The sequence below is a fragment of the Mustela lutreola genome, chromosome 6 (genome assembly GCF_030435805.1).
Source record: "Mustela lutreola isolate mMusLut2 chromosome 6, mMusLut2.pri, whole genome shotgun sequence".
NCBI lineage: Eukaryota > Metazoa > Chordata > Mammalia > Carnivora > Mustelidae > Mustela > Mustela lutreola.
This window is the reverse complement of record NC_081295.1, coordinates 142,716,725-142,743,142: the sequence shown is the minus strand read 5'-3', so window position 1 is coordinate 142,743,142 and position 26,418 is coordinate 142,716,725. Positions and strand designations below refer to the sequence as shown.

Genomic DNA, 26,418 nt, shown 5'->3' with positions numbered 1-26,418 from the left:
GGAATGCCTCAATAGAAACCCTACAGTTCAGCTTGTAAGAGCTCATTCTCGTTCTAAAGCAGGGAGGATTCTTATGAACCCAAACACAGTAGCTCAGTCTTCTCAAATACGAAATGCATCAGCTGAAAGAGACCTCCTGTACCTGGAACAGCAAACCGCAGAGCCATCTCCAAGGCCATCACTACAGCAGGATGAAAGCTACCATCCCCCTTGTTTATGATAGCATGACCCACAACTTTCAAGGTGGGTGAGGGTGAGTGATCGATCTATTTTTGAAATGAATTTGTTGTTGAAGACCCAAGTACTCCTACTGTAAGATGTTTAGCAGTTCAACATTTTCTGGAGACAGTCATTTTTAAGAAGAAATTTGTAAGTGAGGCCTATTGCCTTTTACATTTATGGGGGGAACATTTGGGGGGAAGCCCCCACATTTGTTCCACAGTTCAGCCCAGAGTCTTGTAAAGAGCAAATGTTACTTCATTTCATTCATACAATTAACAAACCATGAGGCAAGGCTTTACTAATTGCTGTGGTATATGTAAAAAGGTGTTGAAAGTTACTTACAAAACAAAAATCTAGAGCAGTGGCTCTTAAATTTGGCCACCTGTTAGAATCATCAGAGGGGGCTTTAAAAGAATCCCAGGGCCTGAGCATCACCCTAGATCAACTAAGTTGGAATCTTTGGGGGGAAGGGATCCAGTCTTCAACAGTCTCATCCACTTCTTTGGTGGGATTCCAACTCAAGACTGAGAAACAGAGAGTGAGAACCATCGCTAAAAGCAAGCCAGAAGTGTCCTTAACTCATGTAAAGCCCATGATCTCAATTTTTAAAAAAATACATTTAGTACTCATTATAGAATTTTTAAAATGCATGGACTACAGACTTAGAGCAGTGTGCCTCCTAAAGTGAAAGACACTCGGAACAGGTGTAAGCTGGTGCATACGGGAATGAACAAAATCATGTCACTGACTCAATTTCTTTTCGTGCTCTTTGGCAGCACACCTACTAAAACTGAAGTGATACAGAGACGACTAGCATGGCCTCTATGCAAGGATGACATGGAAATTTGTGAAACATTCCATGTTTTTTAAGAAAAGAATTTCTTTTTCAACTCATGAACACTTCTGGTTCTATCCAGGATAAATCCCAGATAATGGGTGATCTTTAACATTTCTGCTTATCTTTTTCAATAAAGAATCAATTTACCATTTAAAAGTGAAATAATTTCATAATAACTTTTACATGTAATTAGAGATAATCAAGACCAGAATGGTGACCAGTTTTCAAGATGGCAGGCAAGTAACTGAAATTTACAAAGTATTGCCTTAAAACAAAAAGGTTCTTCCATTACCTGCGTCTCTGTTTCCTGCTTTCTCCCACTCTCAGAAGCAGAATCGGCCCTAAAACAAAATAGGTCAAATGAACAGAACAGCACCAGCACCACTGTCTCCCTCCCTCATCGCCCAGGCCTCACTTTTTTTTTTTTTTTGCCCCTTCCATTCTGTGCCCTTTGTCTCTGATCAGGAGCGCAGTGACACACTGATCTGTCTGCAGTGTCTTGCAGAGAGATTGCTCTTGGAATCCATTTCCATAGATTCTCTGCCAGAGAACAACATTATTAAAAAAAAAAAAAAAATCATGTGGAGCCTTCTCTGTCAGGCATACAAAGAACAGGAGGGCCATGTTAAAGCTATATGGGAGCAGGAAGGTGTTACAGAGTGGTATTTTCTGCCTGGCTTTTCCTTAGAATCAAAAGAGGAATTTAATAAGAACATTTTTCCCAATAACTAGTGAATATTGAGCAATTTTTCATATACCTGTTGGCCATTTGTAGGTCTTCAGATAAATATTTAAGTTCTTTGCCCACTTTTTAAATTGGGCTGATTTTTGGCTATTGAGTTTTGGGAGTTCCTCAGGTATTTTGGACACTAATTCCTTACTGAATATATGGTACAATATTATTTAAAAAAAAAAAGGTAAGTGTTGGTGAAAATGTGGAGAAACTGGAAACGAACACTTACACATTATTTGTAGGAATGTAAAATGATATAGGCACTATGAAAAACCAATTCCTCAAAAAAAAAAAAAAAAAATCAGCATCGCACCTCTAGGTATATATCCAAAAGAAGCATTGTTTACAATAGTTAAGTTATGGAAACCATCTAAATGTCCATCAGTGGCTAAATGGAGAAAATGTATATATATTTGTGTATATATATTATATATACACACAGTGTATATATATTATACACACACGAATACTGGTCAACCTTAAAAGGAAATCCTGAAGTATGCAATAACATGGATAAATTTGGAAGATATTTTAATTCATGAAATAAGTCCGTCGCAAATGGACAAATACAGCAGGATTCTGTTTATAGGAGGTATCTAAAATAGTCAAACAAAAGAAACGGAATGGAAAGGTGAGTGAAAGGGGCTGGAGAGAGAAATACAGAGCTGTTGTTCAACAGGTATAAAGTTTTGCAAGATGCTTGGTAAGTTTGCGAGATCCACTGTTTAACATTGTGCCTACAGTTAACAATACCATGTTCTGCCCTTAAAAATGTCTAAGATAGTAGAACTCAGGTTAAGTGTTGTCATAATGAAAAAAACAAATGAAAAAGCTAATGCACCCATATTTTGGGGCAACCCTTGATCTACTCTGTCTCTATAAATTAGTTTGCATTTTCTAGTACTTTATATGAATGGAATCATGCAACATGTACACGTTTTTGTCTGGCTTCTTTCATTTGGAGATTCATTCATGTTATATATATCTGTTTATTCCTTTTTATTTTTGAGCAGTAGTCCATCACATGGATATAACAAAATCTGTTTTTGCACTTATCTACTAATGGACACTTGGGTTGTTTCTAGTTTGAGATAAGTACAAATAAAGCTTCTATAAATATTCACTTATGTGGACATATGCTGTCACTTCTCTTGGGTAGACAGCTAGGATTGGAACAGCTAGGCCCTAAGATATGTGCATATTTACCTTAAAAAACCACCATTAGGATATAACATTCCTCCACATCTTCACCAACACTGGTATAGTTTTTCTCATTTTAGCCTCTCTGCTACATGTATGGTAGTATTTCATAATTTCCATTTATATTTCTGTAATAGCTAATGATGTTGAATAAGTACTTACCTACCAACTCTAGATCTTTCTTGGTGAAGTAGTTGTTCAAATCTTTTGTCTATATTTTAATTGGGTTGTATCTTTGTTATTGAATTTTGAGAGTACTTAATATATTTGGGGTACAAGTACTTTATCAAATACATGCTTTATAAATATTTTCTTTGGGGCACCAGGGTGGCTCAGTTGGTTAAGCACCTGATGCTTGGTTTTAGCTCAAGTCATGATCTTGTGGCCATGAGGTCAAGCCCTGAGTCGGGCTCTGTGCTCAGTGTGGAGTCTGCTTCAGGTTCTCTTTCCCTCTCCCTCCCACACACTCACTCCCTCGCTAATAAATAAAATCTTTAAAAACAACAACAAAAATATTCAAGTGTGTGGCTGGCCTCTTAATTCCCTTAAGAGTGTTTTTTTTTAAAACTAGAGTTTTTAATTTTGATTAAGTTCAATTTATCAGTTTTCTTACGGGCTATACTTTGGAGTTAATATCTGAAACACTTTTGCCTCATGGAAGGTCACAAATATTTTTTTCTTATTCTTTCTTTCAAATAGGCTTTTACATTTGAATCCATTTTTAGTTTTCTAAAAATGTAAAGAATGTAAGTGGTGGAATGTAAAGACTTCAGATAATTGATTTTGTGCCTATATGGAGAGTCCATGGGTCCAACACCATTTATTGGAAAAAATGATTTCTCCACTGAACTGTCTTTGCATTTTTGTCACATGACAACTGTCTCTACATACTTGCTCTGTTGTACTTATTTATCTACCTGTATGGCAGCAACATACTCTCTTGATTACTGTAGCTTTATACAATAAGTCTTAAAACATATAGTGTATTAGCCATTTTGTAGTTCTTTTTGTTACAGGTCCTTTAAATTCCCGCCTAAAATCTAAAAATACCTTGCCAATTTTTAAAAACAAAACAACATCTCTGCTGGAATTTGATTTGGGTTTGTATTAAGCTTATAGATCAATCTGAGAAGAACGGTCATCTTGCCAATGCTGATGGAGTCTGCCATCCTCTAAACACAGTATGTCTCTCCATTTTTTTAGATCTTGCTTAATAGAGCTCAGCAATACCCTGTACTTTTCGCTGTAAAAGTCTTACAAATCTTTTGCCAAATTAATCCTTACATATGCCATATTTCACATTTTTTAAATGGTGTTCCTTTTCAAAAAAATTTGATTGTTGCTAACGTATAGAAAGAAGCTTGATTTTTGCATCTCAATCTTGAATCCTTCAATTTTGTTAAATTTACTTATTAGTCCTTTAATAATTATTTGCAACAAAACTGCAGGATACAAAATGAAAACACGAAAGTCAGTTGTGTTTCTAAACACCAAAGGACAATCTGCAAAGGAAATTAAGACAACAATTTCATTTACAATAGAATAAAAAATAATACATTACTTAGGCATATACTCAAAGAGGTGAAAAATGGGAAGATAGCCCACATTCATGGATTGACAATATTAAGATGTCAATACTACAAATTCAATACAATCTACAAATTCAATACAATCTCTATAAAAATCCCAATTTTTTTCAAAAAGATGAGAACCCATCCTAATAGTCATAGGATAGCCCAAAGGACTTAGAAATACCAAATAATCTTGAAAAACAAGAACATAGCTGAAGATCCCACACTTCGTGATTTTAAAACTTACTACAAAATCACAGTCAAAATAGTGTGTTGTTGCCATAAAGACAGACATACAGGGCGCCTGGGTGGCTCAGTGGGTTAAGCAGCTGCCTTCGGCTCAGGTCATGATCTCAGGGTCCTGGGATCGAGTCCCGCATCGGGCTCTCTGCTGAGCAGGGAGCCTGCTTCCCTCTCTCTCTCTCTCTGCCTGCCTCTTTGTCTACTTGTGATCTCTCTCTCTCTCTCTCTCTCTCAAATAAATAAATAAAATCTTTTAAAAAAAAAGAAGACAGACAGACATACAGACCAATAATAGAGGAGAGTAGACAGAAATAAACCTTCTCACATGTGATAAAATGATATACAAAAGTGCCATAACCATTCAATGGGGGAAAGAAAAATTTCTTCAACAAATGGTATTAAGAAATCTGGAAATTCAAATGTAAAAGAATGAAGTTAGACTTTATCTTATACCAATACAAAAATAAACTCAAAATATATCAAAATCCAAAATGTAAGCACTGAAACAATACAGTTCCTAGGAGGAAAAGAAAAACTTTCATGACATTAAATTTGGCTGGCAGAGGTTTCTTGAATAGGACACCAACAATATAGTAAAAGAAAAAAATAGATAAATTGCACTTTATCAAATTAAAAACTTCTGTGCATCAAAAGATATAACCAATGAAGTAAAAAATAACCCATAGAATGGAATAAACTATTTACAAATCACATATTTGATAGTTGATATCTGAATTATATAAAAAAAAAACTCCTACAACTCAACAATAAGAAAAGAAATTAAATAGATATTTCTCCAAGGAAGATATGCAAATGGGTAACAAGCACAAGAAAAGAATCTCAGCATTATTAATTACTAGGGAAATGCAATTCAAAACCCCAATCAGCTACCACCTTACATGCATCAGCATAGCTATTCTCAAAAGTCTTGGAAAGGATGTGGAGAAATTCTTACCCTTGTGCACTATTGGTAGAAATGGAAAATGCAGTTGCTATGGAGAACAGCATGGCAGTTTCCCAGAAACTTAAAACTGGACTACCATATGATACAGTATGATACATCAATTTCACTTCTGGATATATGAAGAATTGAAAGTAGGAATTCCAACAGATATTCAAACACCCATGTTCATAGCAGCATTATTCATAATAGCTTCAAGATGGAAGCAATCCAAGTATCCACCAAAGGGCAAGTGGATAAACAAAATGTGATATATACATACAATGGAATATTAATCTTAAAAAGAAAGGAAATTCTAATAAAAGTTACAGCATGAGTGAATCTTGAGGACATTACACTAAGTAAAATAAGCGAGACACAAAAAGACAAACACTGTAGGATTCCATTTATATGGTATACATATAGTATTCAAATTCAGAGACAGAAAATAAATTGGTAGTTGCCAAGGGATGGGGAAGTGGGACTAGGGAACTACAGTGTAATGGGTACAGAGTTACATTACAAAAAGAAAAAAAAAAGGATCAATATCCCTGATGAACACAGACACAAAAATGCTCAAGGAAAAATCAGCAAACTGAACTCAACACACGAAAAAGATCATTTACCACAATCAAGTAGTATTTATTTCAGGGATGTAAAGATGGTTCAATATCCATAAATCAACCACATTAACCAAACGAAGGATTAAAGTAATATAACCATTTCAAAAGATGCAGAAAAAGGATTTGACAGAAATTCTACAGACATTCGTGATAAATAAAAAAAACTCTCAAAGTTTAAAGGGAACATACTTCAGCATTATAAAGGCTATATATAAACCCACAGCTAACATAAAACTCAATGGTGAAAGGGTGAAAGCTTAGAGTATGAAGATCAGAATCAAGGGCACCTGGGTGGCTCAGTGGGTTAAGCCGCTGCCTTCGGCTCAGGTCATGATCTCAGGGTCCTGGGATCGAGGCCCGCATCGGGCTCTCTGCTCAGCAGGGAGCCTGCTTCCCTCTCTCTCTGCCTGCCTCTCCATCTACTTGTGATTTCTCTCTGTCAAATAAATAAATAAAATCTTAAAAAAAAAGAGATCAGAATCAAGACAAAAATAAGGATGTCTACTGTCATCACTTTTATTCAACATAGTACAGAAAGACCTAGCTGAAGCAATTAGACAAGAAATAAATGCAAATTCATAAGAAAGTAAAACTGTCACTATCTGCAGTAACATGTTACTATACATAGACTGTAAAGACTATTAGAATGATAAAACTCTTATAATAAATTTATTAAAATTGCAGACACAAAATTTACAGAAATCTATTGCAATTTTATACATTAATAATGAACTAGCATTTATTTTTTTATAAACATATATTTTTATCCCCAGGGGTACAGGTCTGTGAATTACCAGATTTACACACTTCACAGCACTCACCAAAGCACATACCCTCCCCAATGTCCATAATCCCACCCCGTTCTCCCAAACCCCCTCCCCCCAGCAACCCTCAGTTTGTTTTGTGAGATTAAGAGTCACTTATGGTTTGTCTCCCTCCCAATCCCATCTTGTTTCATTGATTCTTCTCCTACCCACTTAAGCCCCCATGTTGCATCACCACTTCCTCATATCAGGGAGATCATATGATAGTTGTCTTTCTCTGCTTGACTTACTTCGCTAAGCGTGACACGCTCTAGTTCCATCCATATAATTTGTAGATTGTATTGAATTTGTAGTATTGACATCTTAATATTGTCAATCCATGAATGTGGGCTATCTTCCCATTTTTCACCTCTTTGAGTATATGCCTAAGTAATGTATTATTTTTTATTCTATTGTAAATGAATTTTGACATTTGTGACAACACAGATGGACTCAGAGGATATTCTGCTAAGTGAAATAAAATCAGAAATACTGTATGATTTCACTTACATGTGAAATCTTAAACAAAACAGACTCTTGAATATAGCAACAAACTGGTGATAGTCTGGGGGAGCTGAAGATGGGGGCAAAATAGGTAAAGGAGATTAAAAGGTACAACCTCCCAGTTATAAAAATCAATCATGGGGATGAAATGTACAGGACAGGAAATATAATCAATATTGTAGTGATTTCATATGGTGACAGATGGTAAGAACACATGGTGACCATTTTGTAATGTGTATAATTGAATCATGATTTTATAAATCTGAAACTAATGTTGTATATCAGCAATAGTTGACAATAGTATGTTGTTGACATACTATTGACATACTATTTTCAACTATTGTTATTACAAAACAATTGGTAAAGAGTTTGTTTTGCAAGATGAAAGGGTTCTGTGGATTAACTAGTGGGGATGATTGCACAATAATGTAAATGTACAGAATGCTACTGAAGTGTACACTTACAAATGGTTGAGATAAGTTTTATGTCGTGTATTTTAAAATTCTGAAAAACATAAGTATATGTTAAAAATTATTAGTTCACAATTGGTGGGTACTTGGGCTGCTCTCACAGTTTGGTTATTGCAAATAATGCTGCCATAAACACAGGGGTGCATATATCCCTTTGAATTAGTGTTTTTATATTTTTTAATTAAATACCCAATAGTGAGATGACTGGGTAATAGAGTAATGCTATTTTTTAATATTTTCAGTCACCTCCATACTGTTTTCCACAATGACTGCACCAATTTGCATTCCCACAAACAGTGCAAGGGGATTCCTTTTGCTCCACATCCTTGCCAGCAATTGTTGGGTCTTGTGTTTTTTATTTTAGCCATTCTGAAAGATGTGAGGTTATATCTCATTGTAGTTTTGATCTGCATTTCCCTGATAAGGAGCTATGTGGACCATCTTTTCACGTGGCTATTGGCAATATGGAGGTCTTCTTTGGAGAATTGTCTGTTCATGCCTTCTGCCCATTTTTCATTGGATTATTTGCTTCCTGGGTGTTGAGTTTTTATCAGTTCTTCATATATTTTGGATACTAATTGGTTCAGGTAGGTCATTTGCAAATATCTTTGCCCATTCTACAGGTGTTTTAGTTTCATTGCTTTCCTTCACTGTGCAGAAGCTTTTTATTTTGCTACCATCTCAATAGTTCATTTTTGCTTTTATTTTCCTGGTTTCCAGAGATCTCTAGAAAAAAAATGTTGCTATTGCATGTGCTCTCTTCTAGGATTTTTATGGTTTCAGGTCTCACATTCAGGTCTCAAATCCACTTTGAATTTGGGTTTTGTGTATGGTGAAAGTGATCCAGTTTCATTCTTTTTCATGTGGCTGCCCATCCAGTTTCTCAGCATTTGTTGAATTTTTCCCATTGTATATTCATTTCTCCTTCATCGAAGATTAATTGACCATGTAACTGTGGGTTTACTTCTGGGTATTGTTCTATTCCACTAAACTGTGTCTATCTTTATGCCAGTACCATACGATTTTCAGTTTACATTACAAAGCAGAAATCAAATCTGGAATTGTGTTACCTCCATTTTTGTTTAAGATTGCTTTGGGGGTGCCTGGGCGGCTCAGTGGGTTAAAGCCTCTGCCTTCTGCTCGGGTCATCATCCCAGGGTCCTGGGATCGAGTCCCACATCTGGCTCTCTGCTCAGCAGGGAGCCTGCTTCTCCCTCTCTCTCTGCCTGCCTCTCTGCCTACTTGTGATCTCTGTCAAATAAATAAAATATTTAAAAAAAAAAAAAAGATTGCTTTGGCTATTCATGGTCTTTGTGATTCCATACAAATTTTAGGATTGTTCTAGTTCTGTGAAAAATGCTGTTGATATTTTGATAGGAATTACATTAAAGCTATAGATTACTTTGGGCAATAGACATTTTAACAATATTTGTTATTCTAACCCATAAGCATGGAATGTCCTTCCATTTCTTTGCATCATCTTGAACTTCTTTTTCCAATGATTTAGATTCAGAGTATTTATAGATTCAGAATGCATATTTTTCACATCTTTGGTTAAGTTGATTCCTAAGTATTTTATTGTTGTTTTTTTTTTTTTTAAATTTGAGAGAAAGAGCACGAGCTGTGGGAAGAGAATAGGAGTCCCCACTGAGCAGGAAACCTAATGCAGGGCTCAATCCCAGGACCTGAGCCAAAGGCAGACACTTAATGGACTGAGCCATCCAGGTGCTCCAATCTTGTATTGTTTTTGGTACAGCTGTCAATGGGTTTTCTTAATTTCACTTTATGCAGCTTCATCATTATTGTAAAGAAATGCAACAGACTTCCACACATTGATTTTGTATCCTGTGACTTTACAGAATTCATTTACCAGGTCTAGTATTTTGTGTGTGTGGAATCCATAGGCCTTTCTCTATATAGCATCATTTGTTTTATAATCAAAATTTTTTTTTATAAAAGTACTCTTTAATCCTTATCTCAATTTTCCCTATCCCCGTACCCATCTCTTCTCTGGTAACCATCAGTTTGGGAGTTTGCTGGGAAGATGGCAGAGTAGGAAGACCCTAAACTCACTTTGTCCCATGGATACAAGTAGATAACACTTGTGTCAACATAAATAACCCCCCCTTCCAAAATAAATCACTTGAAGAATGACAGCACAAACCACACTAAGACAGGGAAGAGGTCACATGAAAGAAGGGAGGAAAGGCAAAGAGAAGGTCTGGTAATGAAGCAATGGCCAGCCACAGGGGAGACTGGGCCAGTGTTGCAGAGAATGTCAGAAACTAGACTTTCACACTGCAGAGCCCATGAACAGGTAGGACAAACCTCTACTATTTGCTATATATTTTTAAGTTTTTTAAACAAGCAGGACTTAAAGCTTGGAATTTTAAAAATTGGCAGGCTTGGATTTGGGAAGTAGAGTCCCCATTCTCAAAGAGACAGCAGAAGAAACAGCCTGTGCATATACAGCATAGAACTAGGAGTTTGAATAATGCTGGGGACTGATGGGAGGGTGTTTTGCTCATCTCAGAGAGTGGCCTAGAGGGACAGGAATCACAAAGGAACCCTCTTAAGGAACAAGGGAGCTGGCATATGTCATTTCTCCCTCCCATGCCCCAACATAAGCAATGGCTACCTAAGCAGCCCTGACACTCCTTACCTGACTTGCATGTACCAAACTCCCTGTACTCCCACTCCGGTACCGCAACAGATCAGCACTTCTCAGTCACTCTTGCCTCAGTCCTGGGACTACAGACCCTCTTCCATAGAAGGCCAATACAAACAATGCCAACACCACATCTCCTGACTCCTGCATCTTGTAGGAACTCAGTTCCATCAGTGGCAGAGGCAGATCTTGTTTTGCAAGCTGACCACCATACACCTTGATGCCCACCATAGGCAGAAAGCTTCTACAGACAACTGGACTGAAGGTAAAAGAGGCCAAGACTCAAAATCGGAGCATACACAAAATACACAGGAGATACTCCCTGAAGTTCCTAGGGAACAGGGGACAGTGTATCACAGGTCATTATAGAAACTCTTCTTCATAAGACTATTATTAAAAACAAAAGAAGTAGCTGACTTTCTTAGCACATAGAAACAGACAAAGCCAGACAAAATTAGGACACAGATAAACTTCCAAATGAAAACAGGACAAAACCACAGCAAGAGACCGAAGCAAAGCAGATATAAGTAATATCCCTGATAGAGAATTTAAAGTAATGATCATAAAGATATCAACAGACTTGAGGAAAGAAAGTGGAGAACATCAGTAAATCCCCTAATACAGAGATTAGGAAAAAAAACAATCAGATGGAGAACTCAATACATGAAATTTTAAAAATACAGTTGATGGAATAAGTAAGAGTCTAGATGAAGCAGAGGGATGAATTAATAACCTAGAAGAGTATTGGAAATTAATTAAGCTAAATGAAAGAAGAATTATGCAAAACAAGAATAGACTTAGGGAACTCAGTGACTCCATTAAAATAGTAACATTCATATTATAGGAGTACCAGAAGAGAAAAAAGGGGGCAGAAAATTTAAAGAGAGCAACTTGAAAACTTCCCTAATCTGGGGAAGGAAAAAGATATCCAAACCCAAGAGGCACAGAGATCCCCTTAAAAATTCAACCCAAGGAGGTCCACACCAAGACACAAAGTAATTAAAATGCCAAAAAGTAGTGATAAAGACATTTTAAAGAAGCAAGAGAAGACAGTTACATACAAGAGAAACCTTTAAGGGCATGGGCAAATTTTTCAGCAGAAACTTTGTAGGCCAGAAAGGAGTGGCATGATATATTCAACATGCCAAAAGAAAAAACCTGAAACCAAGAATACTCTATCCAGCAAGGTTATAATTCAGCATAGAAGGAGAGATGGAATTACCCAAATAAAAACTAAAAGTTGTCATGACCTGTAAACCAGTCCTATAAGAAATATTAAAAGCGACTCTGAGTAGGAAGAAATGCCATAAGTAAAAAATGAAAAACAAAAGAAGTAAAAATACAATTTCAATAAAAGATCAGAAAGGGATTCATAAAAGGACACTATACCTAAAACATGGGAGGCAGATGTTTAATCACTAATAAAGAGGTTTACACTCAAGTGACCATCAAGTAAATACAGACTACTATATGCAGAAGATGTTCTATACAAACCAAATGGTAACCAGATCAAAGGCTGCTAATACATATGGAAAGAATTAAGAGAAAGGAACCCAAGCATATCACTAAAGAAAACCAACAGAGAGTGTAAGAGATTTTCAGAGAAAAACCTACAGAAACAAGAAAATGGCAATAAATACATATTTATCAATTACTGTGCATGTTAATGAACTAAATGCTACTCTTTATAGGATGACAGAGTGGATTAAAAAAAAAAAAAGACCCATTATGTACTGCCTATAAGAGACTCATTTCAGACCTAAAGATACCTGCAGATGTCCTCACATGGACAAATGGAAGAATATTTATCATGCAAATGAATGCCAAAAGAAAGTCAGGGTAACCATAGACAAAATAGACTTTAAAACAAAAGCTGTAACATGAGACAAAGGAGTACAGTATTTAATAATAAAGGAGACAATCCAATAAGATAACAATTGTACATACCTATGTACCCAACATATTTTCATGTTATTTTGTGTATTTGGGTACATAATCGATAGTAATACAATAACAGTAGGAGACTTTAACTCCCCACTTATATCAATGGACAGATCATGCAAACAGAAAAGCAACAAGGAAACAATGGCTTTGAATGACACACTGGACCAGATGAATTTAACATAATCAGAACATTCCATTCTAAAGCTGCAGAATTCATACCTTTGAGTGCTCATGGAATCTTTTCCAGAACAGATCATGCATTAAGTCACAAAACAAGTCTCAAAAAATTTAAAAATAATAATAGAAGTTCTACCATGTTTCTTTTCTGATTACAGTGCTATGAAAATCAATGCCAATTAAAAGTCTGGAAAGAATACAAATATGTGGAGGTTAAATAACTTGTTATTAAACAATGAATGGGTCAACCAAGAAATCAAAGAAGTAAAAAATTACATGAAAACAAGTGAAAAAATGGGAACACCAAAATTTATTTTTTTATAAACATATATTTTTATCCCCAGGGGTACAGGTCTGTGAATCACCAGGTTTACACACTTCACAGCACTCACCAAAGCACATACCCTCCCCAATGTCCATAACCGCACCCCCTTCTCCCAAACCCCCTCCCCCCAGCAACCCTCAGTTTGTTTTTTGAGATTAAGAGTCACTTATGGTTTGTCTCCCTCCCAATCCCATCTTCTTTCATTTATTCTTCTCCTACCCACTTAAGCCCCCATGTTGCATCACCACTTCCTCATATCAGGGAGATCATATGATAGTTGTCTTTCTCCGCTTGACTTATTTCGCTAAGCATGACACGCTCTAGGGAACACCAAAATTTGTGGAATGCAGCAAAAGTGGTTCTAAGAGGAAAGTTTTTGGCAATACAGGCCTATATCGAGAAGTAAGAAAAGTCTCAAATAAATGACCCAACCTTACACTTAAAGGAGGTACAAAAAGAACAAAACCCAAACCCAGCAAAAGGAAATACTAAACACTACAGCAGAAATAAGTGATAAAGAATCTAAAAACAAACCAACAGATCTATGAAACCGGAAGCTGGTTCTTTGAAAAGAGCAATAAAATTGATAAACCTCTAGCAAGACTTAGAAAAAGAAAGGACCCAAATAAAATTACTAATGAGAGAGGAGAAACAACCAATTCCTCAGAAATACCTCTGTATAAGGGAATAGCATGAAAGACTATATGCCAACAAATTGGACATCCTAGGAGAAATGGATAAATTCCTAACATAATATACCAAAATTAAAGCAGGAAGCAACAAAATTAGAACGGACCAATCACCAGCAATGAAATTGAATCAGGAGTCGAAAAACTCTCTTTCCCCAAAAAAGTCCAGAACCAAACAGCTTCACAGGCAAAGTCTATCAAACATTTAAAGAGGAGTTAATTCCTATTCTTCAATTATTCCAACAAATGGATGAGGAAGGAAAATTTCCAAATTCATTCTATGATGCCAGTGTCCCCTTTATACCAAAACTCAGTAAGGACACCTGAAAAAAAGAACTATATATGAATATAGATACAAAATCCTCAATAAAGTATTAGCAAACCAAATCCAACAATACATTTAAAAAATCATTCACCACAACAAAGTAGAGTTTATTTCTGGTACGCAAGCGTGATTCAGTATTTGTAAAACAGTGTGGTATGACGGTTTATATTTTTAATAAAAATAAAACAAATTGAAAGAATCAGGGAGCATTTACAGGAAAGAGAATTTTCACCTGCCCAGCAAATGTCACAGAAAACTTCTAGTAAATACTTCATGGGTGTGATCCCATTATGTTTTTTTTCAACAACCTTAGGAGAGGGATTCCTCGATTATCAAACATTACAGATGAAGACACAGTGGCCTAGAGGGATTAGTACTGTGTCCAAGGTTACACATAAAGCAAAGATTTGAACCCAAGTACTTTTATCTAGGGACCCAAATACTTAACCAGATGTTATAGTTGATATTTGCACATATATCCTCAGAATGGGCTAGGAAGTTGCATTTTGGTTTGTGAAGAAATAAAAAAAGTGTTAGCTTCTTCTACACTCCTATTTTTACAGAAGATTCTATTCTTTTTAAGAATACCTTGGGAAAGGGGTCCCTGGATGGCTTGGTGGGTTAAAGCCTCTACCTTCAGCTCAGGTCATGATCCCAGGGTCCTGGGATCGAGCCCCGCATCGGGCTCTCTGCTCAGCAGGGAACCTGCTTCCTCTTTCTCTCTCTCTGCCTGCCTCTCAGCCTACTTATAATCTCTGCCTGTCAAATAAATAAATAAAATCTTTAAAAAAAAAAGTATACCTTGGGAAAGCAGTAAAAATTATTACCTTCATTAAATCTCAACCCTTGAGTATGTGTCTTTTTATATTCTCTGGGATTAAATGGGATAGACACGGAGCACTTTTGTGACACACACAAGTACAGAGGTTGTCTCAAGGAAAAAGACTTCTGTGATCATTTGAGTCATGAGATGGACTAGCAATTTTTTTCTCTTTGAAACACTTTAGGTGAAAGACCTGACAGGTGATAGCAGAGATTTTCTCAAAAACAAATGAAGTGAGCCTAACATAACTGACAATCTTTTGCCAAGGATAAAATTCAAGCTTTTCAGTGAAAAACCTGTATTTGAAAAATTTAGAAATGTCAACACAATACTTCCCAATACTTAAGGCATTTCTGATGAAAATTATGGAGATATTAATGTGATTTTTTTAATTTTAGATAATAAAATGCATCAACATTTTTTAATAGATTTTATATATTTATTTGACAGATCACAAGTAGGCAGAGAGAGGGGGAAGCAGGCTCCTTGCTGAGCAGAGAGCCTGATGCAGGGCTCCATCCCAGAACCCTGGGATCATGACCTGAGCAGAAGGCAGAGGCTTAACCAACTGAGCCACCCAGGCGCCGCATTGCATCAACATTTTTAAAAGCTGTGTAACTCAACTAAAATTTTATAATCAACTAATGAATGATGTCCCCAAATCATTCATTTGTAAAAGATGGACTTAAATTACAAGACAGACCAATGGATTTTAATGAAACTAATTAAGTTCATGAAGACAAAATGCAGGGGAAGATGGTGGAATAGGATGACCGTAAGTTCACTTCATTCCATAGAAACACCTAGATAACAGCCACATCAGGGCAACAAACCCAGAAAGGGACCCAAAGAATGGCAGAACAGACTGTTCATTGTTAGTGATAGGAGGCCATATCAACGATGAGAGGAACATAGTGGGAATATCAGGAAGCAAACTCCCATCAAAGATACAAGGATGGAGAAGGAAGAGAAGAGTACCCCACACCAGGTATCCCAGGCATGGGGGACCTACACAGGAAAGGGGAATCCCCATAACACTTGGCCGTGAAAACCAGTTGGGGTTACCTCTGCGAGTTTTTCCTATTAGTGGCATTGAATTCTGGGTACTCTAAAAAATCAGTGGGCATGGCTCTGGAAAGGCTGGGGTGGGGTATGATAGGAAATAGAGTCCCCACCATTAAAGATCTGCTATAACAAACAACCCTCCAAGATACAGTATAGAAGCACCAGTTTGCACCTGGGCTACTCAGGAAGATTTATTTACTAATATCAGAACAGGTGCTGGAGGAGTGAGCCTAACATAACCTTTAGGGAACTTCTGTAAGAACAAAAGAGCTGGTTGGTACTATTCCTCTCCCTCCTCCCCAGCCTAGATACCTGGACACCTGTAGGCATCTAACTTGCTAACATCATGGACCCCACACCCACATTCTCCTGTGGATCTATCCACCCAAGCCAGCCCACATTCCCTTCAGCATGAGTCCCTCAAAAACAATGTGTGATGCATCTCATAGTGCAAGCAACCCCAACAGTGACCAATGCCACTCCAAAGTGACTCCTGCTCTGGGGAAAATAGGAAGATAACAATACACACCAGTTTTACTGCAGTCCTAGAAGTGGGCTGGGTGCAGACACTTGGTCTGACTGCAGACCCTGCCCACCAGCAAAAGCCTCTTTGGGACAACACAGAGAGGGCAGGGTGCTCTCCAGTTCAGTGCAACTGCAGGCCCAGCAGATGGTTGGAAGGAGGTATCTAGTGTGAGCCAACTGTAAGCCCAACACTGGTCCCTTAGCAGCAGAGGAACCAAACACTACACAAAATAGACAATGTGAGCCATTGTAGCTGATTGAAGGTAAGCATGGCTCAGCAACTGTAGAAGGGCACACACAACACATCCCTGAAGGGTCTGGTTCTAGTAAACAGGAGATAACTGCACTAGAAGAGCTCCTCTTCAAAGGCCACTACTTTCAAGAGCAGGAGACATAGCTGACTCTCCTATCACACAGAAACAGAAAGGTAGTTGAAATGAGTAGGTCACAAAAGAAAGAACAGGACAAAAATCACAGCAAAAGTACTAAATGAAACAGATAAGCAATAGGCTTCCAAGTAGTGGTCATAAAGACATTGGACTTGAGAAAAGATCGGAGGATCGCAATGAAACCTCCAAAGAAAAATATAAAAGGAACCAATCAGAGATTAACTTGACTGAAATTAAAATGCACTAGATAGAATAGTAGACAGAAGAAGAACATATCAGTGAGCTGGAAGACAGTAATGGAAAGCAACCAAGCTGAACGACAAAAAGAAAAATAAAAAATGAAAAAATTTGTTAAGGGAACTCAAACATCATTAAGCTAAATAACAGTTGCATTATAGGGATCTCAAAAGGAGAAGAGAGAAAGGGGCAGAACATTTCTTTGAACAAATCATAGCTGAAAATGTGCCTGATTTGGGGAAGGAAACAGAGCTCTAGATCCCTAAGAGTCCCAGAGAAACACCAACGAAAATCAACCCAAGGAGGCCCATACCAAGCCATACTAATTAAAATGACAAAAAGTAGCAATAGAATTTTAGAAGCAGCAAGAGAAAAAGAAAACAGTTACATAAAAAGGAATCACCATAAAGCTATCAGCTGATTTTTCAGCAGAAATTTTGCAGGCCAGAGAAAGGTGGCACATGTTCAAAGTGCTGCAAAGAGAAAAACTGCAGCCAAGAATCCTCTATTCAGCTAGACTATCATTCAGAATAGAGAGGTAAATAGTTTCCCACACCAGAGTTAAGGATCTCATCACCACAAACCAAGCCTTACCAGAAACAGTGAAGGGAATTTTTCTGAGTGGGAAGAAAAGGCCATAATCAGAAGTAAATTAGGAAAGGGAAATTTTTCACAAGCAAATGAAAAATAATAAAAGCAGGTTACTCACTTATAAAACCAGTACAGAGGTTAAGCACAAAAGCAGTAATATTAATTACACTTGTAAAAATTGGTCAAGGGGCACCTGGGTGCCACCTGGGTGGCTTAGCTGGTTAAACATCTACCTTTGGCTCAGGTCATGATCTCCCAGGGTCCTGGCATCAAGCTCTGTGGGGAGTCTGCTTCTCCCTCTGCCTGCTGCTCCCCCCTGCTTGTTCTCTGTCAAATAAATAAAACCTTTTTTTTTTTTCATGTTTTCTTTATTTTAGAGAAAGAGAGAGAGGAGGGGCAGACAGAAAGAGAAAACCTCAAGCAGAATCCCCAGTGAGCACAGAGCCCTATGCGGGGCTCAATCCCAGGATCCTGAGATCAAAACTGGAGCCAAAAACAAGAGTCAAAGCTTAACTAACTGAGGCACCCAGGAATCCCTAAATAAAATCTTAAAAGAATTTAAAAAAAAAAAGAATTCACGAAACAAAATCCTATTAAGTATGACATCATATACATAAAACAGGGAGGGCATAGGGGCACCTGGGTGGCTCAGTTGGTTCAACGTCCAACTCTTGGCTTTCATTCAGGTCGTGATTTCATGGGTTGTGAGATCAAGCCCCATGATTGGCTTTATGCTCAGTGGGGAGTCTACTTGAAGATTCTCACCCTCTGCCCCTCCTCCCCCTTTTCAAATAAATTATTTTAAAAATGGGGAGGGAATAAAAATGTAGTACTTTTAGAATGGGTTAGCACTGGGTTAGCAATGGATTCACAAACAATGAATCATGGAACAGGACATCAAAAAACAATGATGTACTGTATAGTGACTAACATAACACAATTAAACTTGTGTGGCTATTAACTTAATATAGACTGTTAGCATAGGATGTTCTATATAAACCTAATGGTAACTACAAATCAAAAACCTGTCATAGAAATACTAAAAATAGAGGCATCAGGGTGGCTCAGTTGTTAAGCATCTGCCTTCAGCTCAGGTCTGGATCCCAGGGTCCTAGGATTGAGCCCTGCATTGGACTCCCCACTCAGCGGGAAGCCTGCTTCTCCCTCCCCCACTCCCTCTGCTTGTATTTCTTCTCTCTCACTGTCCAATAAAATAAAATAAAATCTTTAAAAAAAATACTAAAAATAGAGAGAAAGGAATCTAAGCATATCATTCAAAGCCATCAAACCACAAGGGAAGAGAAGGAAGAACTATAAAAATCCATAAGTAACAAAATGGCAATAAGTGCATAATTATCAATAATTACTTCAAATATAAATGGACTAAATGCTCCAATAAAAAGACATAAGGTAACTGAATGGTTAAAACAGGATCATCCATATGTTGCATATAAAAGACTCACTCCAGACCTACAGACACTTGCAAATGAAAGTGAAGGGATGGAAAAACATTATGCGTATGGAAGTGAAAACAAAGCTGAGGTAGCAATACTCATTTCAGGTAAAAACAGACTGTAAAACAGGCTATCACAGGAAACAAGAAAGGACATTACTTGATAAAGGGAGCAGTCCAGCAGGAAGATCTAACAATTGTAAATATTTATCCACCCAACACAGGAACACATCCAAACACATAAAGCAGCGACATCAGACATAAAGAAGATAGCTATCAAAATTCAGTAACAGTAGGGGACTTTAACACACCACTAACATTAAAGGATAGATTATCTAGACAGAAAGAAAACAAGGAAATAGTTTTCAATGACACATGGGAGCAGATCAATCTAACAGATATATTCAGATATATTCAGGATATATTCTATCCTAGAACAGTGGACTACACCTTTTCAAGTGCCCATAGAAGATTCTCCATAATAGATCACATGTTAGGCCACAAGTCACAACAAATTCAAAAAGGTTGAAATCATAGTATGTATCTTTTTCCCCTGCAATGATAGGAAATTAGAAATCAATATGAAGAAAAAATTTGGAAAGAATGCTACTACATGGAGGTTCAATAATAAGCCAGTAAATAACAAATGCATCAACTGAGAAACCAAAGGAAATCAAGAAATACATGGAGACAAATGAAAACACAACAGTTCTAAATCTTTGGGACACAGGAAAAGCAGCCCAAGAGTGAAGATTATAGCAATACAAGCCTACCTCAAAAAGCAAGAAAAAAACCTTAAACAATCTAACCTCACACCTAAAGGAGCTAGTAAAACAACAACAAAGCCCAAACCAATAGAAGGAAAGAAATAAGATTAAATGAAATAAAGACAGAAAAAACTTCCAAGAGCACAAGTTAACAAAACCAGGAGCTGATTCTTCGAAAAGAACAACAAAATTGATCAACCTTTAGCCCAGTCTCAAAAATAAAACAAAACTCAAAAAAATCAGAAATGAAGAAATACCACCACAGAAATACAAAGGTTTGGGGCACTTGGGTGGCTCAGTTGGTTAAGCATCTGCCTTTGGCTCTGATCATGATCTCTGGGATCAAGCCCTTTGGTGGGTTCCCTGCTCAGCAGGGAGTTTTTGCTTCTCCCTCTTCCCTTCTCTCCACTCACGCTCCTTCTCTCACGCATGCTCTTAATTTAAAAATCTTTAAATTAAAATAATAAACAAGATCACTCAGCAAGTGAGTCACATAGCCAGAATCTGAACATAAATCTTCAAATAAAAGTCTGTTTAAAAAAAATACAAAGAATTAGAATATTATGTAAAATCATACAACAAATTACACAATGGAAAATTTCCTAAAAACATGGAACCTACAACTGAATCAAGAAGAAACTGAAAATTTGAACAGACTAATTACTAGAGATGAAATTAAATCAGTAATAAAAAAAAGCACTCCCAATAAACAAAAATCTGGGACCAGATGGCTTCACAGATGAATTCTACCAACATTTAAAGTTCAGATAATACTAATTTTTCCTCAAACTATTCCCCAAAATAAAAGAAGAATGAAAGGTTCTAAATTCATTTGACAAGGCAAGAATTACCCTGGTACTAAAACCAGACAGACAATACAAAAAAGGAGTAATGCCCTATGCTTTACAAGATTATTTTGAAATGAGCTGCCATACACACAATGACCTGAAACTTTTTACATAAGTCAGGTGACACTGCAGAACCTAAGCTGAGTATTATCTTGTCTAAGAAGGATGAAAACACTGTACTTATTGTCACATCAATGATGAACTAGCAGCAGCCATAGCTCCTGGCTGACCACGTAACCTAAAACTTCTAAACTTCCCACAGAAAGTTCTTTGCGTTGAAGCCAGAGATAGTAAAATGTCTACACCTAAGGGCACTGATTGTCATCTCATAACTGCTTTGCCTGGATTTTTCCGAAGAAATGGTCCTCTGATTTTAAAATCCCATGTTCTCTAAGCACTTTCCTTGAGCCATGGGGAGCCTTCCTTCTACCCAGTGAAACAATCAGTAGGATAAGTATTTTTGTTTTCAGTTAGATAAATCTTTGGGTTAAAAAGAAAAAAAGTCAGCTTGTATTCTGATAGGTCAACTTTGAATTTTATATTCTCAATATCTCCCAGTAAACATTCAGAAGGTACAGCCTATCTCACCTGCTTCACTGTTCAACAGTGGCATCATCTGAAAACTGGAAGTCACTAAACACCTATCAGCAAAAATGTGGTTGACCCTAGTCAGAGGAAATCTTCAGAAGAAGGTACACAGTAATGAGCACAGACTCTGTGTTAATAACAATAGTAACAATAATAATAGCTATATTTATTGATTGCTCCATAAATACCAGACATTGTTCTTAGCCCTTCACAGGTCTTAATTCTTTTAATTGTTCACAACACCATGACGTAGGTATTATCGATGTTTTGCAGAGGAGGCAGTTGAAGCAAGGAGAGAAAAAGTACCTTGCTCAAAAGTTACCCAGCTAGAAGTGGTAGAGCTAGGTGAAATTTGAATGTGCTTAACTTGTCTGGCTTCTAAAAACATGATCTTACCATGTTTATTTCCCTTAAATATAAGCTAGCATTCACTGAATACTTACTAAAATCCAGACACTATGCTAAGTATATGACATCTCTCATTTAATCATTTCACTTTATGGGTAAGAGAACTGAATTCACAAGTGTTAAGTAACCTGTCCAACTTAGTAAGTGGTCAAGTCAGGATTTAAACACAAATCCAACTCCAAAGCATAAATTTTAGTACCATATTGCATTCTATATGTAACTACTAAAATGTAATTAGTCACTCTTCAAAAGTTAAAAAAAAATAGAGGAAAAAGGAAAATGATACATTAAGGTTAGTAAGTGCAACAACTCATATATCACTTTGAAGAAAACCAAAAGAAGGCATCTAAATAGACAGGAAAGTCAAGTGGCAAAGCAATTAAATTTGAATGAAATAAGGACCTATCAGTATTTGGAATTCTAAAAGGCTAAGCCATCATACTCATTGAATAAGAGCCTGAAAGAAAGCTGATAGGAAAAATGGCAGAATGAGACTAAAGTAAGTGGAAGAAAAAGCAGAGATGTTACTGTAAATATCTTATACAATTTTAATTGGCATAAATAGAATGGCAGAAACAAAGCCAAAATAGTAATAACCAGCTGCTTTAACCAGACCATGCTTAGAAAACAAGGTTCAGTAGTAAGGACTACACTTTAAAAGGAATAATTATCAAATTAAGTGAAATAGTGATAATGCCGAAGACATCCGGATACTGCGTCATTTGAGTTTCTATCTCTAATCTAGATCTTTCCCTTAAGCCTTCAACCATGGTTAACATAGCCTAGAACCTCCATTTAACACTAACACATCATCTTCTTGAAACCTAAACTTTCCTGTGTTTCCCAATTATTCAGTTAGCCAAGCTAAGAACCTTAGCTGTTTACATGGTCTCCACCTCCTCCCTTACTCCACAATATCTACCCTAGCTGCCAGTGAATCCATCCTTCCTCCAGAAGCTCCTGAATAGAATTACCATTATCTCTTGCCGGGATCACTTCTATGGTCATTATTCAGCTTTCTTGCCTTTTGCTCTATCTCCAAACCTTTCCAATTTACTGCCTATATTAGTAATTTTAAGCTACAGTTTTTCAAAACTAAGTCATGACCCATTGGTAAAATTAGTTTAGTGAGCAACTTTTAATGTAATAAATTAGATCTTACATTAGTTTTTAAAGAAATTAGTATACATAATAATATATTACTGTAAAACTTGTTTCAAATACACATTTATGGGTATGTCTGAGAAAGTGTACTGATTTAAATGCATTTAAATCATGATTTAAATGCATTTCTGAGGGTCTCAGTCCAACAATTTGAGAAGCATTAGCTCTCACAGATGAGTAATCTCAATAAATTACAAGACGACTACCCCATGCTTAATGTTCTCCAAAATTTCATTACTTTACAGATAAATTACAAATTCCTTAGTGCTCTGCACAGGGGTTTCAGGACCTGACCTCTGCTTACCTCCCAGGGTTCATTCAATTCTTAACACTTCCTGGTCTGAATTCTGTGGCTCAGAGAACAGACTTCCTCCCAGTTCCCTGACAGGGCTCTGCACACCCACACTTTGACTGCATACATTTCTCCCTTCCTGGAGTCCTCATCTCTCCCCCTTTATTGGAGAAGAGTAACATCATCCATTGAAGAATCATCTCAGCCATCTTCTCCACAGTTTTGTTGACTCTCTAAAATTTGCTGTTGCTCTGAGCACATCGACATAATATTCACTTTCCTACAAGTGTGACTGTGTCTGCTTAACTATAGATCTGCAAGGTCCTTAAGAAAACTATTGTGTCTTGAGCATCCATATTCCTAGCACAAATCCCATAAACAGGTGACCCTAAACATTTCCAGAAAAAAATAATTCTGCACATCAATGGGACTAATAAATCCTAGTATTACAGGTCAGTGGACTAACCACCTATAAAAAGAATTTTCTAGTAGGAGAATTATAAGTAATCACTAGAAATGTGTAATGTTAAAGGAAACATCTTATACCCCATTAGGAGTGAGCTTCTGCTACCTCTCGTCCCTTGCTCATACTACTCTTTCCCTTTACTCACAATTCACTTTTCCATATGTAGTATGGAAATTTGATTTGGATTTGTCTGCCTGAAACAACTACAAAACCAGATAGAACATACAATGTTTTTTCAGATGTCGTATATCAAGCAATGCAAAATAGTGACCACTAAGGAAGAGTAAACAAGTGAAGGGAGCACTACAGTTGCTTCACAACACTGCTTGGAGAGAATCCCTGGGCTGCCATGCAGGGAGAAAAAACAGGCAAAACTCAACAATGTCCCTAAGTAGGGGAGAGACATATGTGGTAAGAGTCTGCAGGAAAGAGAACTAGAGAGGACAGAGCTATAGAGTGTGTGTGTTCAAGATCTGCAAAGGAGTCTTAAGTCTTGAATGGAGTATTGGGATCGTTAGGTTCATGTGTCAGCTTGACTGGAGTTAAGAGGTGCCTAGATTAAATATTTCTAGGTATGTCCATGAGGACGATTCTGGAGGAGACTGGCGTTTGAATCAGTGGTTTCAGACTGTTCTCCCTGACATGGGTGGGCATTATCCAATTCACTGAGGACCTGAATAGAAAGGTGGAAGAGAAAACATTGTCCCTTTTACTTCCTCCCTTATGCTTAAGTGGAGATATTGGTCTTCTCATGACTTCGGCCTGGAATCGACACCATTTACATGGTTCTCAGGCCTCCTTTGGACTTGTAACCGCAATCACATCATTGAATTCCCTGGGTCTCCAGCTTGTAGGTGGCAGATGTGGGACTTCAACTTTCACAGTCATGTGAGTCAATTCCTCATAATAATTCTACTTCTTATATATTTATCATATATTTTCCATTTTCCTGGAGAACCCTGACTAATACAAACACCAATCATGCATATTATGCTGCCTGAAGCTGGCAAAAGAACCATTCCAAGGAGAGAGAGATATAATCCCCAGAACTCAAAGGACTGGGAATAGTTTGTGTTTTTATTAATCATGGAGAAAACTTCTAATTCATGGAGCATTCATAGGTATAGTATTCACAAGAATATTGAATTAAGGATGGGGAATAATTATCCCTAAATTAAAGGCTACTTTACTCTCACCTAACAAGGCTTAAAAGCAAACCTCAAAAGGATCACTTGGCCTTAAAATAACTAAGCCACATCCCAGAATAAAGTACAAGGAATTTACTAGAATACACAAGTATCCAATTACCAAGCAGGTATTGGTTGAATTCTATCATGAATTCTAGCATCAAAAATTGCTAGGCATGCAAAAAAGCAGGAAAACAACGCATTATGTGAAGAAAAATCAATTGATTGAAATCAGCTTTAAAAATGTCACAAGAGATATACCAGCAGACAAGTGTATTAAAAGCAGTTCTAATGACTACATTAGAAGTAAAGTGAAGAGAAGAAGGTTGAGGATAGCTTGAAGATATTAAGTAGAAGTATTAAAGATAAAACCCTCAAAAAGAACTGCTAGTGGTGAAAAACAATGTCTGAGATGACAAGTACACGAAATAGGATTAAGAACAGTTGAATACTATAGAAAAGATTAGTAAACTTGAAGATATGGCAATAAAAACTAAAACAAGAAAAAAAATCAATTCATCAGTAAGCTGTGTGATAAAGCCCTAGATACATATATATGCACATATAAATACATATAAATACATATTTATATGTATACATGTATTTAATGTATGTATTAATATATGTATATAAGTATATTTATATATAATGTAATTTATTTTATATGTATATATTTATATTTATTTATTTATTTATATGTAAATATATATTTATATATAAATATATTCATATGTAAATATATGTATATAAATATATACATATAAAATTGGAGAACTTGAAGGACACCAAAAAAGAAAGGCTAAACCTTTAAAGAAATACTGACGGAAAAAATTTTTTAACTTAAAAATTTTATTAGAGTACATGCACACACAAGCCAGGGGAATGGCAGAGGGAGAGGGAAAAGTAGGCTCCCTGTTGAACAGGGAGCCCAATGTGGGGGCCTGATCCCAAGACCCTAGGATCATGACCTCTGCCAAAGGCAGACATTAAAACAACTGAGACACACGGGAATTCTGAAATTTTCTACATTTAATGAAAATCTATAAACTAATATCCAAGAAGCTTAACCCCTAAGCTCAAGATACATGAGAGGAAAAAACCCTACAGCAAATTCATGTCCCAATCAAATTGCTTAAAATCATTAATAAAGACAAAGTCTGAAAACCACTCAGGGGAAAAAAAGGTACCTTGCATATAAGAGAACAAATATAAGAATTATAACAGACTTCTCACCAAAAAAGATCAGGTGAGAAGACAATAAAGCAAGACCTTTAAGTTACTGAAATGAAAAACTGTTAGCCTAGAAATTCCATACCCAGTATCAAACGTGTAATAGTTCT

At 36.7% G+C, this 26,418-nt stretch overlaps 1 protein-coding gene and 1 non-coding gene across 2 annotated transcripts in view; one reads left to right on the top strand and one right to left on the bottom strand.

Moving 5' to 3' along the window:
* Positions 1-26,418, bottom strand: part of SYCP2L (synaptonemal complex protein 2 like) — a 126,593-nt gene that overhangs the window by 52,018 nt on the left and 48,157 nt on the right. The window contains 2 exon segments of the mRNA XM_059179362.1: positions 7,619-7,638; positions 16,084-16,106. Coding sequence (XP_059035345.1) covers positions 7,619-7,638; positions 16,084-16,106 — 43 coding nt within the window.
* LOC131834914 (U6 spliceosomal RNA) lies at positions 985-1,089 on the top strand. The gene has a single exon (XR_009355006.1). It is a non-coding gene; the product is annotated as a U6 spliceosomal RNA (small nuclear RNA).